This window comes from Ambystoma mexicanum, chromosome 10 (genome assembly GCF_040938575.1).
Source record: "Ambystoma mexicanum isolate Mex_15411 chromosome 10, UKY_AmexF1_1, whole genome shotgun sequence".
Taxonomy (NCBI): Eukaryota; Metazoa; Chordata; class Amphibia; order Caudata; family Ambystomatidae; genus Ambystoma; species Ambystoma mexicanum.
In genome coordinates this window covers 181,419,751-181,431,960 of record NC_090932.1, presented here as the reverse complement: position 1 = coordinate 181,431,960, position 12,210 = coordinate 181,419,751, and the positions used below count along the sequence as shown (strand labels likewise).

At 43.4% G+C, this 12,210-nt stretch overlaps 1 protein-coding gene across 8 annotated transcripts in view; it reads right to left on the bottom strand.

The window, feature by feature from the left end:
• Window positions 1–12,210, bottom strand: part of ANK1 (ankyrin 1) — a 2,823,483-nt gene that overhangs the window by 1,519,691 nt on the left and 1,291,582 nt on the right. For all 8 annotated transcript variants that reach the window (XM_069617665.1, XM_069617670.1, XM_069617666.1 and 5 more), the window contains one exon: window positions 2,484–2,582. In XM_069617665.1, coding sequence (XP_069473766.1) covers window positions 2,484–2,582 — 99 coding nt within the window. The remainder of the gene's footprint in view (window positions 1–2,483; window positions 2,583–12,210) is intronic.

Sequence of the window (12,210 nt, the reverse complement as noted above, 5' to 3'; positions counted from 1 at the left end):
ATGTTGTCAAACATTTCAAACTGTCTCTCCGCCATCAAATATTGGATGGCGTCTCACTCGCACATGCTCAAATCCACTAAGATTGAAGTTCTCTACTTCCCAGCAAAATAGACTATGGGCCTCATTATAAGTTAAGCTCACTGGCACCCTTGTTCCGGACCGGCAAACTACAAGTCTGCCTGCCGGGGCCGCTGTGCCCGACAGGTCTGACCCTGCCGGGCGCAGCGGTCATGGTAGGTCATGGTAGGCAGACCTTTCACAGGAGCACCTGCACCGTTGGCAATGGTGCTGGCGCTCCCGTGTCCCCACTCGCATAGAGTCCCAAAAGTCTCTGTGGGAATAGGGATTTACAAATATACCGGCACCTGACTTCCAGGCCACCGGACTCGGCATGAGCCGGTGGCACCGGGAGGTCAGGTGCCAGTAAATTATTCTGAGTCCGGCGACAACCCGCCGGTAGCACCGGCAGGGTTATCAGCGGACTCATAATAAGGCCCAATCTCTTCCTCTCCCCCTCTGTTTCTCTTCTCTCCTGACTAGCTTCCTTACTCTGCTTTCGCTCATATCCTTTCTGTCATCTTTGACCCATCTTGCAACTTCTCACTCTTCATCTCCAAATCTGCCACTACTGAATATCAAAAATGTATGCCAGCTTCTTCCTCTCAATACTGCTAAACAGCTAATCTCCACCTCAGTCCTTTCTAGATCTGACTACAGTGCCAGTTTCCTCTATGGGCTTCCCTACTATGCCTTTTCACCTCTGGACAAAGTCCTCAACTTTGCGGTCTATACACGTTTCAACATTTCTCACTTTACCCCTACCGCCACTGCCCGTCACCAAATTGACTGGCTATCTATGAAACAAAGAGCAAACTATAAGCGTCTTCTCATTAGCTTTAAAATTATCAATGGACTTGTTGCATCCTACCTAGCTGCTCATCGCACCAGCTACTCAACCCCTTGCTCGTTACGATCATCCTCAGTTCACCTACTTGCCACTACTTGAACCCACTGTTCTCCCTTTTGTTTCCGCTCTCTTCCTCCTCCCTCCCCTACTGTGGATTGCTCTTCCTCTCCCTCTCCATACTACTCCAACTCTACCAATATTTAAATCCAACCTCAAAGCCCTCCTCCTTTGTGAAGAACCAGTTTCCTAGCACTCTATGTTACCCCCTCACCCTGCTTCCCTTTCTCCCTACCCTCATGGACGACCCTACAGAACGTTTCTATCACACCTCCATCCTTAATTGAATACTTCCTCCACCATCCTGTTACTGTCATTGTGTCCTGTCCTCATCCCTGGTTTATGTTTCCACCTTACCCTGTAACATCTGATCTTCAAATCACATTCTCTCACCATTGTCAAGGACTTATGTACTCTGCTCTGTTATCAATGTTACATTTTGTACATGCGTTTTTGCCAAAAATGCAATGCTTTCCTGTGATTTCTATAAATAAGTAATTAAATAGTATCTACTGTTACACTGTCTCCATACAAACCCCTTTGAAACTTGAGTTAAACATTTGTTGAAGCTGCAGTTACTGCCTACAAATGCAGTAGAAACTCATAGGGTAACTTCTCCCCCAGAGAAAATAGTGATTGAGTTTCATTCTTTCCAGTCTTAGTGTATGTCAACATTTTCTATATGCTGTTCTGTGACTGAATGACCCCCCTACATCCCATTGTGTGGCCAACATACGTATATTTACATAGTCTTCAAATCCCCTCTAAGCCTGCTTTTCTCGAACGATTACACCCATGAGGATTGGAGCATCTCATATTAATTGAAGACTTCCATCCTTTTAATTTATTTGGTGGACTATCAATGAAATAGTCCCAAATCACTGATAAATAATATCTAGAATTAAAGACAATAATTGTAATGTGAGTGATTATGGCCTTGAACAATTGTTAAATTACATTTCTAGCTTTATTTCCATGTCCCTTGTAACCAAAGATAATATGATAATGCAAGTGACCTCATAACTAATGACCATTCTCATTTGGGTTGATGAGCACTTTACAGGTGCAAGCTCGGCAGAAGCAGAGAGCAGAGCATACCGACATACACTTAGAGCTTTGCAGTTCTTTCCTCAAGCAGTTGAGTCTTCTTCACAGAACAAACACGAAAGGCAAATCCCTGCCCACAGTCAAGCTTTCAGACAATACCATATGCTTTGCCTAAACACAATAGACAGATGTGAAAGAAATAAGCAGCCCCACCCTACACTAATGTTCCCTTATGATGGACAGCTGAGCCATCCACGTATGACTTTGAGAAATCATGCACCTCTTTCTCCTGAGGCAGTTATAAAACCCTACCTGTGCACTTATACACAAACATACCTGAAATGCACAGCTGTATATGACAAACACTGTACACACTGGTGTTCAGGAGTGGAAAAGTGCACAAAGTGCCAGCAGGTGTGCTCAAATAGAGGAGGCCCCTCCCCATCCCTGATATATTGAAGGTTGTTCTTACCCTGGTCTTGGCGTCAACGTTGGCTTGGTGCTGCAGGAGGTACTTCACCAGCCTGATATTCCCATAGTGGCAGGCCACATGTAGGGGTGTGTAACCCATCTAAAAAGTATAACAAGGACACGGTAATGAGCTATTTGCATCAGCCTGAACTCACGTAATGCAGTGCTGCCTTATCCGCTGTGCATGAACAAGAAGCTTCATAAATGACACCCCATTGCAATTATTATTTGGTCAAAAATTCAAAATGGCTACTATATTTTTCATGCCTCAGCTGGGACATCCTGAGATCTCTATTGAAGCACCAACTCCCCCAAACTGTGCCCTTACCAACCCACCCACTTCATTATCTCTGATCAAGGCTCTCCACCACTCAGCCCTGTCTAAGCCACTTTCCTTGAACAATAACCATCACCACCCATCCAGTGCCTGAAGAAAAAGGAACCCCTCATGACACCTATGACTACCAGTTCTGACATGTTCTACAAACCTGAAACAAAGTCACATCACTGTCCCTTACTTCATCTCTAAGATGACTTTCACCCAGCCCATCATCACTGAAGCTCCCATCAACTTGCTTCATTTTCATGCATGACCCCAAAACTGCCCATATGTCATTCTAAACCAATGCTGAGAAACTCAAAATCTACGTATTCTTCTACTACCCTCCACTTTAGTAAGGATGTACAGAGGGCTTCAGTCCTTTTCACTGCCAGTTATTTTACTGACATTGGATCTGGTAAAGCTTCAGTCCATAGTCCTTGCAGTCAGTCCCCATGAGTAGGGATATACTGAGAGTTTAACTCCATCCTTTATCCTTAGTTGTACTGTTCTGGGGTATACTGAAATGTTTGGTTCCCAGTCCTATCACCAACTCCCTTCTCTCGATTATGTACAGAGATTCAGTATGCAGAACCGTCACTATTTTCCCATGAGAATGTACAAAGGCTACAGTTTTCTAAACTATAACTGCCCTTAAATATTTAAGAGTTCAGGTCTCAAATTATTGTCAGTGCTTCTACTGTCCTGTCATATACATTCAGTTCTCAGATCTGACACCCAGTCCCACCCAATGGATTTTCAGAGTGCTTCAATCCTGTGCAATTTGAGTCCCTCTACTGCACTAGGGATATATGGTCCGCTTTAGCAATCATTGCTCAGTCGCCCTCTTTTTTCCTGGGATTTGTGGAGGGTGTACGTCCTCTACTACTCTTTCCCTTGCCAATTCCATACACAAGAAGGAATTCCTCAGGTCTACTGGTGCCTTTTCTATCTTGTGATTCAGAGGACTTATGTTCCAATCATGGCTAGTCCCTCACCTGTCCTGCAAAGAAGAGGGATTTCTTTTTTTTCTTATTTGCACTACATTAGTTTGACCACAAAACCTTTTGGCAAAAAAAAACAGAAAAGAAAACAACAATACAAACAAGCATTAAGCTAAAACGTCATATTTCGTCATAGTTCGTCAGTGCATTCATCTTTAAAAAAAAATTCAGTCAGAGTATAGGAACATCTAAGTGATTCCTCCTTCACATATACATAGATAAAATCCCTATCAATGCGTTCCCACATACGGAAACCTTATTGTGTCTGAAATATTTTCTTTAATAAATGCATCACAGCAAGAATCAGAAACTTTCCCCAGTCAGCAAGAGTTTCCACCACTCTTCAGGAGTAAGCGTCCCTACTCTGCTTAGGAAACATCCAAACAACCTTGTTATTAAGTCCCTAAAACGTTGGAAAAATAACACTAAATGACCAATAGATTCCACAGTTTCCTCATTCTTACAAAAGCAACCCGTTGCTGATTTCAGATCTTTGCTGCCCCTTGCTGCCAGAACCTCCCCCAATGGATACTGGTTAAGCCACAACACCAAAAAAGCAGGATCTATAGGAACTGCTAGGGAATTTAAAGAGGTATCTTGGGAGCGTGCCGGCAGCCCCCGACTCAAGCCTTAGATTGTAAAACAGCTTGTAGCCACTAGCCCCCTCCAAGGTTTTAATCCAGTCCGCCCTCCACAAATTACTCTTAACTTTTGTTGGGTATTTCTCAAGTCTTCCACAGTAGAGGAAGCTTTTTCCAATGGCTCAATGCAGTGGAGTTCCCATGTATTCAAAGTCTTAGATTTCTCTGATGTCATTTCATCCCTTATTAATCTAAGTGCTCTGTCCCGAATACGCGACCCGGCTGACTATCAAATAAAGACTGCACATTGCATTGTTCCCGGAACTCTGACATACAAGTTACAGCTACAGTGAGCCCTGGCCGGCCCCTTGATAGCCGCATATCACTAATTTCTTTGCCTTGTGTGTGGGGACTGCAGGCTTTGCCTTTGACCCACACGGCAGGGCTGCCAGCCAGTGATCCTTAATATCTTTTAGAGGGCCAGCAACGGGGTGTGGAACCTGCAGGGCCAATCAAGCTCTTTGTTCTCAAGAGTGGGGTGAACACAGTATGCTCCGTGGTACCTGCTGATTGCGCCGTTCTTCTGATTTCCAAACTCTGATACGTGGATGTTTGCCCAATTTTATTGGGTGTATATTTAAGAATGAAGGCATTCACAACAGTTTGCCACTTCAGCAGGGTACCTTGTTGACTTTAAGATACTGTAGAAGGAGGAAGGTTTCTGGAGCAGTCTCTCCTTTCATGCGCCCAGTTTCTGTTGCACTTTAACAGAAAGTGAGTAACCCCCTAAATCTGACAAAGAATTCCAACATGGCCAAAGTCTACAATCTGAGAAGCTCTGTTGTGGACAACCTTCTGATTACTAAGCTAACCCCCCTGAACACATCTAAGGACCCTGTGTTTGTCACAGATGGAGTCATATCTTTTAGACCCTATCCAAGAGGGGGGGGGCACGTTTTTCCAACTCAGAGGGCTTTTGTAAATGACCTCCAGCTTCCAACAACCTCTGGCCTAATTTTGACTAGTGGAAGTCTACCAACAAATGTTAATGCCTCCCCTCCAGTAAATTCCCTTGTGAGATCTTCTGTCATCTGAGCGAAACTATACCTTGACGGCCACTACCATGAAGACTGCAATTGAAAACCTTTTCCCTGGTGTAATTAACCCTTCTACTATCTCTCCTCCGGTGTGCTTGCCTAATGAAATACCTCAGACATTGAACCCCTCAGTGGGATAAATAGACCAAGAGAAAGCCCTAGTAACTGGAGTGGAGTCATCTTGCGAACTGAATGAACTATCAGCCTTATGGGAAGAAATTCAAGGTGCCAAAACACAGTTGCCTGAAACTTTAGGCACCCAAGAGGAGGCCCCTACCAAACATCTTTCACCAGTGATGGCAAATGATCAGGGGATGGGCTCATTAGTAGCGCTGAATTTTGTATTGAGCTCCCTTGTGAAAGTCCTGGAAACTATTAAATCAGAGGTCCAGCAACACCCTGGAATCTTGCTGGAAGTAACAAAAGAACTGGAAGTAAGCAAATCAATAATGATTGCCCTAAAAACGGGCGTCAATGAATATAAGTTTGACACAACCTTACTACTGTCCTCACAATTGCAGACACAATCTGAAAAAAATGTATTTATTGCCTAGTCAGCGGTCGGCCCTTCAAAGGGATTTGGAGATTCAAAATAAGGCTTTGGAAGAAGCAATTAAGTTGAAGGCTTGTCCCGGTGTGCCACTGGCATCCCGGCTTTGCCTCTGACTACTCTAATGGCCAATGTGGATGATACACTGCTATCTGCTTCAATGATGGAAGAATTAATCCGTCTACCTCAGCTAGCGGAGGGTCACATATCCATTGATAAGAGGACGTAAGTGTAACACGGGTGGAATCTCCTAATAGGTGCAAAACCTTGAAGAAAAAGTCCAAGAAATCAAATGGAAAAACTAAGAAACGAAGGGAAAGACAACAGACTGCAGCAAGGGAGCTAACTAAAGAGACTGCCAAAACACCTGATAATAACAGCAAACAAAAAAACTCAGGTGAAAAAGTGACTGAATCTATTAAGGGTGGGACAGCAAATCTTTTTCTGCCTTGTATTAAGGAATCTACTGGAGGTTTGAAAAAACAAAAGAAATGGACTGCCCTGGAAGCTTGTGGACCAGAGTCTAGGGGGAAACCACCTTTAAAAAAAAGAACCTCAGTAGGAAGCCAAACAGATACATTGGAGCCTCAGAGGAAAATTGCCCCGATTTTCCTCAAAATGAAAAAGCAAGAAAAGTTAAGTGCAGCAAAAGTGAAAATTTCACCAATCTTTCTTAAAGCGCCGCTGATTACTAAAGCAGTGCATTCACCGTCTGCGTCCTCAGTAGCTGCACAATCCGTGGAATCAGAGGTGAATTTGCTACCTCAGTCGATCCCTCCCAATGACTTGGCATTAAAGGCCCAAATGAAAGGTGGGGAAGCCTACTTGGGGCAGAGGGAAATGCGATTGTAATGCCTCAAACCATCTTGCCTGCAAATGCGACCCATTCTCAGTCGGCGAATAAAGGGCCGTTGCGTGACTACCAAGAGCTTACACTCTGTCTCTCAAATGTATTGAAGTGTCAGAAAGACTCTCAACCGGTAAATCGACCAAGAGTATTGAAGGAAACAAGCTCTATACCAGCCGTGAGATTCATATCAACTGCGGATATTAAACAATCAAGCTTCCCCTGCTATCCCGATGTGAATACTGCAAAATTACAAATGAACTCTAAGTTAGCCCTTGAGATAATGATTGGGGTGGAAGCCGACTGGTCTTTAAGAGGTTTCCGTGTCTCAACGATGGAGCCAGAGAAGGAGTGGTCAAGGTACCCTCAAGGGCCTCCAACTCAGCTGTCTAGCTCTTAAACCGCCATTGATAACCAACCCTGGTCAGGTCAGAAGATCTGGGAATGTGTTCCTGAAATCATTTCCCAAATCTTTTTCAAACTGGGAATGCCCCAACAGAAACTCTAACTATGGTTGACGTGAGATGTTTGTCATGGAATACGAGAGGTACTGGTTTCACTCTGGATGCTGTTAAAAAATCATATATTTTCTGGAATTTTCATATAATTTCTCTGCAGGAGACCCTATGCTCTAATACAATGAATGTAGAGGGATTCTCGGCATATCACCAAAAGGCACATAAAGGGTTGAAGGGTCGTCTTACAGGGGGTTTGATGGTCTTCTGTAATAATGAGATTTTCTATGCATCTATTCTGCTATCGAATTAAGAAAATGGTATCCTCGTTGTACGAATGGAAAAAAGGGATGAGGAGTCGATTTCCAATTGGATTTTGTTTAATCTCTATTGGAACCCGACTGCCACGCAGCTAGTTGACTTTTTGGAAATTCTATCAGATCTTCTGGTGGACTTTACCTCCCAATTTCCTGAAGATGATATTATCATAATGGGGGATCTCAACTCTCAATGTGTTGACACGCAAACTTACAACTTATTTGTTAAAAAAAAGAGCTTTAATGGTTATGCGTGGTGCAACTTTATGTCAACTTGGGATCGACCTCATGTTAAATGGTAATATTAGGGGGGACATTCCCAGTAGACATACCTGGCAACGGGACTCCAAACTCTCTACCATTGATTATATGTTCTTCTGTAAACCTGTTTGATAGCTGCTCAGAATTCTGGATTAGAAAGGGAAATATAGATGACCATACTATCCTAGAAGCAACTATCAACCTCTCTCAAAAAAAGCAGGTGCAAGCTTTTCCCGAACTCTTGTCTGTAAACAATGCTGGAAATTGGGTTGTTAAGTTTGAGAGTGGTGGTCGTGTTTTGACAGATCATTTGATGACAATCCTTACAGATCCCCTCTTACACAATTGGTGTTGGGTTGCCAACCCCTAAGATTCTGTGATTTTCTTTGGGAGCTAAATCCCCCCCGGCTTAGGTCAAAGTAAGTGCGTGAGGTCCCACCAATATCCCTTTGACTTTGAAACCTATCAAATGAAAAAAACAATTAGGTGCCATAGATGCTGCTTAAAAAAATATAGGGCATGCCCAGGTCCTGAAGTCTGAACTAAAAACTTTAAATAACTCTCAAAGAAATTGGTTATGTTCCCATACATTTATGAGAGAAGAAAAGGGGAGGAAATGTTACACGCTGTCAGTGCCAAAAATTCCAGAAGCTTCTGGTCGATTGTGGGATCGGTGAGGAGTGTCATTGGTGATTAATAGGAAACGATCATACAAGAGTGCTCTTGGATTTAACACTTCTCTGGCCCTTATGGCTCACCCAGCTGCCAGGCGGTTAAGGTAGAACGTTCTACAGAGTGGTCCCTAAATTACACCTTGCAGGATATCGAAACTTTGATAAGAAAATCTTCCTCCTCAAGGGCCACTGGTCCTAATGGCCTGAGTAACGCTGTCCTGAAACTGAATCCAGTAATTTGGTCCAGGGTCCTAAAGATCTTGTTTGATAACATTATCCTTACGAGACTGCCCCCAGACTCGTGGAGAAGGTCTATTGTTATCCCTATATACAAAAAGGGATGTAGATCGATCCCGTCAAATTATCAGCCTATTTCCATCTTAGATGCCGACGGGAAGATCTTCTCTGGCCTCATTCTATCAGAACTGGAGAAGTGGGCAGAGGCCAAAGGTATAATTCTGAATCAGCAGACTGGTTTTAAGAGGGGGCTTTCTACTTTCTTGAATACACTAATTCCAGGCTGTCTGACTTCATACTCACTCAAAAAGGGTGGGTCCCCCTTATTTGGAGCTTGGGTTGATCTCTCGCAAGCTTTTGATTCTATCAATAGGAATACATTGTAGGAGAAATTAAAGTTGTGGGAGATCCCAGACCCCTTGCTCTTTATTCTTGTGGAATTGCATGAAGGTTCTTCATTAAGAGTCAGGTTATCCAAATTGGGTGCCCTTTCCCAATCAATCTGGATAGAAAGGGGGGGGTACGTCAAGGATGTCTCCTCGCACCCCTTCTCTTTATTCTTTATCTATCAGATTTAGTGGACTTGCTGGGGAACTCTGGGTTAGCGGCTCCTAAACTTGGTAATCAGAGAAAAATAATTGGTTGGCGTATGCAGACGACATTGTTGTCTTTGATCAGACACAAGTCGGACTGCAGCGTCTACTCAATGTACTGATGGAGTATACAAAACATAATGAGCTAAAAATCAACCCGGGAAAATCTAAGGTTATTGCCTTTAAACATCCATGTAAAAAGAATAAACCTTTTGTTTGGCAATTAGACAAACTCGAAAATGTCTTTGTCTAAGGAGGTGATTTATTTAGGCTCCAAAATGACTGCCTTTCAGACTAGGGATGACCTGCTTCTAGCAATAGATCTAACGATAGTCAGCTTAGCTGCTCATATGAAATAAATCTCTCTGCAGTATTGCACATTTTCCATCCTCCCGCTTGTAAAATCTTATGTTGGAGAAGTAGTTCCTGTTCTCATCTTTGGGATGGAATATAATTTGGAAACTTATCAGATTGACTGGGACAAGGTTGAAAGCAAATCTGGAAGAGGTCCTTGGGCCTTCTAGATTGTGTTCTGAACTCTTGTTTAAGATTTGAATTTGGTCCTATTTCCTTGAGGAATTGGCGGAATGAAAATGGGTCTCATGTTATAGACTAGTTTTAGCCCTGCCAAGATCATCTCTTTATGAGGCTCTGGCTGACGCTATGAGGAACTCTTCCAACCTTTTGTTAAATACCTTGAGATCCAAAGGTATTGAGATTCTTTCCTTGTCAGATTCAGACCCCGATACTCTCATCCAGAATCCCTCCAAAGTAAAGGAAAGCCTTCATCGGATGGATTTGATGAGAACTACAGACAGAATGAGGAGTGCTAAGCTCTCATCATCCCCTCTGGTAATTGATAAACCAAGGTGCTTACTCCCGCAATACCGATTGAAATCTCCTGACGCACATACAAGGATGGATTTCTTAAGACTCCGACTCAGTCAACTCGCCATCTTTTGACAGAGTGGTTTTGGTCTTGGCCTACTAGAGTTTTCAGATTTAAACGCTTTGTCCATGACTCCAACGCTCTTTGTACAGACATGTTTTGGGACAGATTAATATCTGGTAATGAAGCTTTTCTTACATATGAAGTTATAGTGGTTTTAAAGGACCTCAATTTGTTGAGTAATCGGCCCATTTTGAAGCCCTTGCCAATAATTTGAGGCCCTTTCTTCTCTGTAAGGTTTTAGTAATTTATTATCTGTGTTCTGCGTTATGCTTTGTGCTTTTTCTTATCCTTTTTCGCTGCATGATGTTTCGGTACTGATGTTCAACTTTTTTTATGATGTTTTTTCTTTTTGATTAGTTTGGTTTTGATTGTATTTGTACTGTGTAAAAAGTCATATTTTGGCTAATGTACAATAAAAAAAGAAGAAGAAAAGTATTTTAGGGGGGTTCTCCAACACACATTTCCTGAACAGTGAGAGGGCCTTCCACTTGACCATACGCCGTAATGATGTCAGTCCCAGTTCTAGCCTAATCACCTGTACTGGGGTAGATTTTGGGAGGCCCAAGACCTTTTTTCCAAAACAGGCCTTCAATCAGAGGCCAAGTTATTTCCGGAATGAAAAATAAAGATGCCGAACCAATAGACAATACTGTTGTCACTTTTAACCTATTGAAGTCTATTAGAGGTACAATCGAAAACCGACAGAATATTTTATTAAGGATCCCGGCTTGGCTTGCCAATGTTAAGGCCCGAGCCCTTCAGTAATTCCACAGACTTAGACTCAGTCTTGCTTGCATTTATACAAGTACTGAGGTACTTAAATGACTCCACTTCTTCCGCTATGAAGTCCCCGGTATACATCAAGGCCATCTTCTGGGTCTAGATTGCGGCTTGTCCAGAACCAACTTTTCGATACTGTTGACAGCCAACTCATTCTCCTTAACGTACTCTTCTAACTTAGCCAACGCGCGCTGGAGTCCTATTGGCGTCTAGTCCATAACTATCAGGTCATCAGTTAAAGTATGTGGCCCATGGGGACCTCATCTAATTTAGGAGGGAGGGCAATTTCTTGGTTCAAGGTCCCCCCCCAGGTCTGCAATATAAAGATTAAACAGGGCGGGCCAAAGGGGACAGCCCTGTTTAAAGCCTCTAGTTGAATTTCATCAGTTAGCAGACCTGCCCTGTTCAATCTCACTCTCAGAGTAGTTCCCGTATGGAGAGCTCATATTTGCTCTAATATATCTTCTGAGCAACACCACTGCTCCATTTTGGCCCACAACCTTGATCTATTTATGCTGTCAAATGTCTGCACCAGGTCGACAAAGGCCACAAATGTCTTCCCCTTGACTTCCAGGGCCCTGTCCTTAAGAATAGGGAGCAGTGCTACATTTGGACTGGAAATGAAGCCGGTGTGGAAAGGATCTTGACAACCAACTCTCTCTGTCCATTCGTTTAGCCTTTTAAACAAACAACTCCCGTAAAGTTTGGCAAGGACATCCAAAAGGGCAACAAGGCGATAGTTACCCGGGTCATCCCTGTTGCCTTGTTTGAATAACGGGACCACAACTGCTCGTACCCATGATGGAGTAAGGGCCTGATCTCGCTTTATCCTCTCAATGATAGTGTTACGCTCACCTGGTATCCACAGGGACGCCACCCAGCCGGGTTACTTGCTGGTATGCTTCTCAGCTTTGCCCTGATGTGGTCTGCGGGGAAGGTTCTGCCTTCTGGTAGAATTAGGCGTGCTCTCCGTCCTGCCTTCTTTGCAGGGGCGTGTCTTTCATGGGCGAGTGCGGTCCAGTTACTTCACTGACGCCGGCCTGTTTGATATTGTTCAGGTA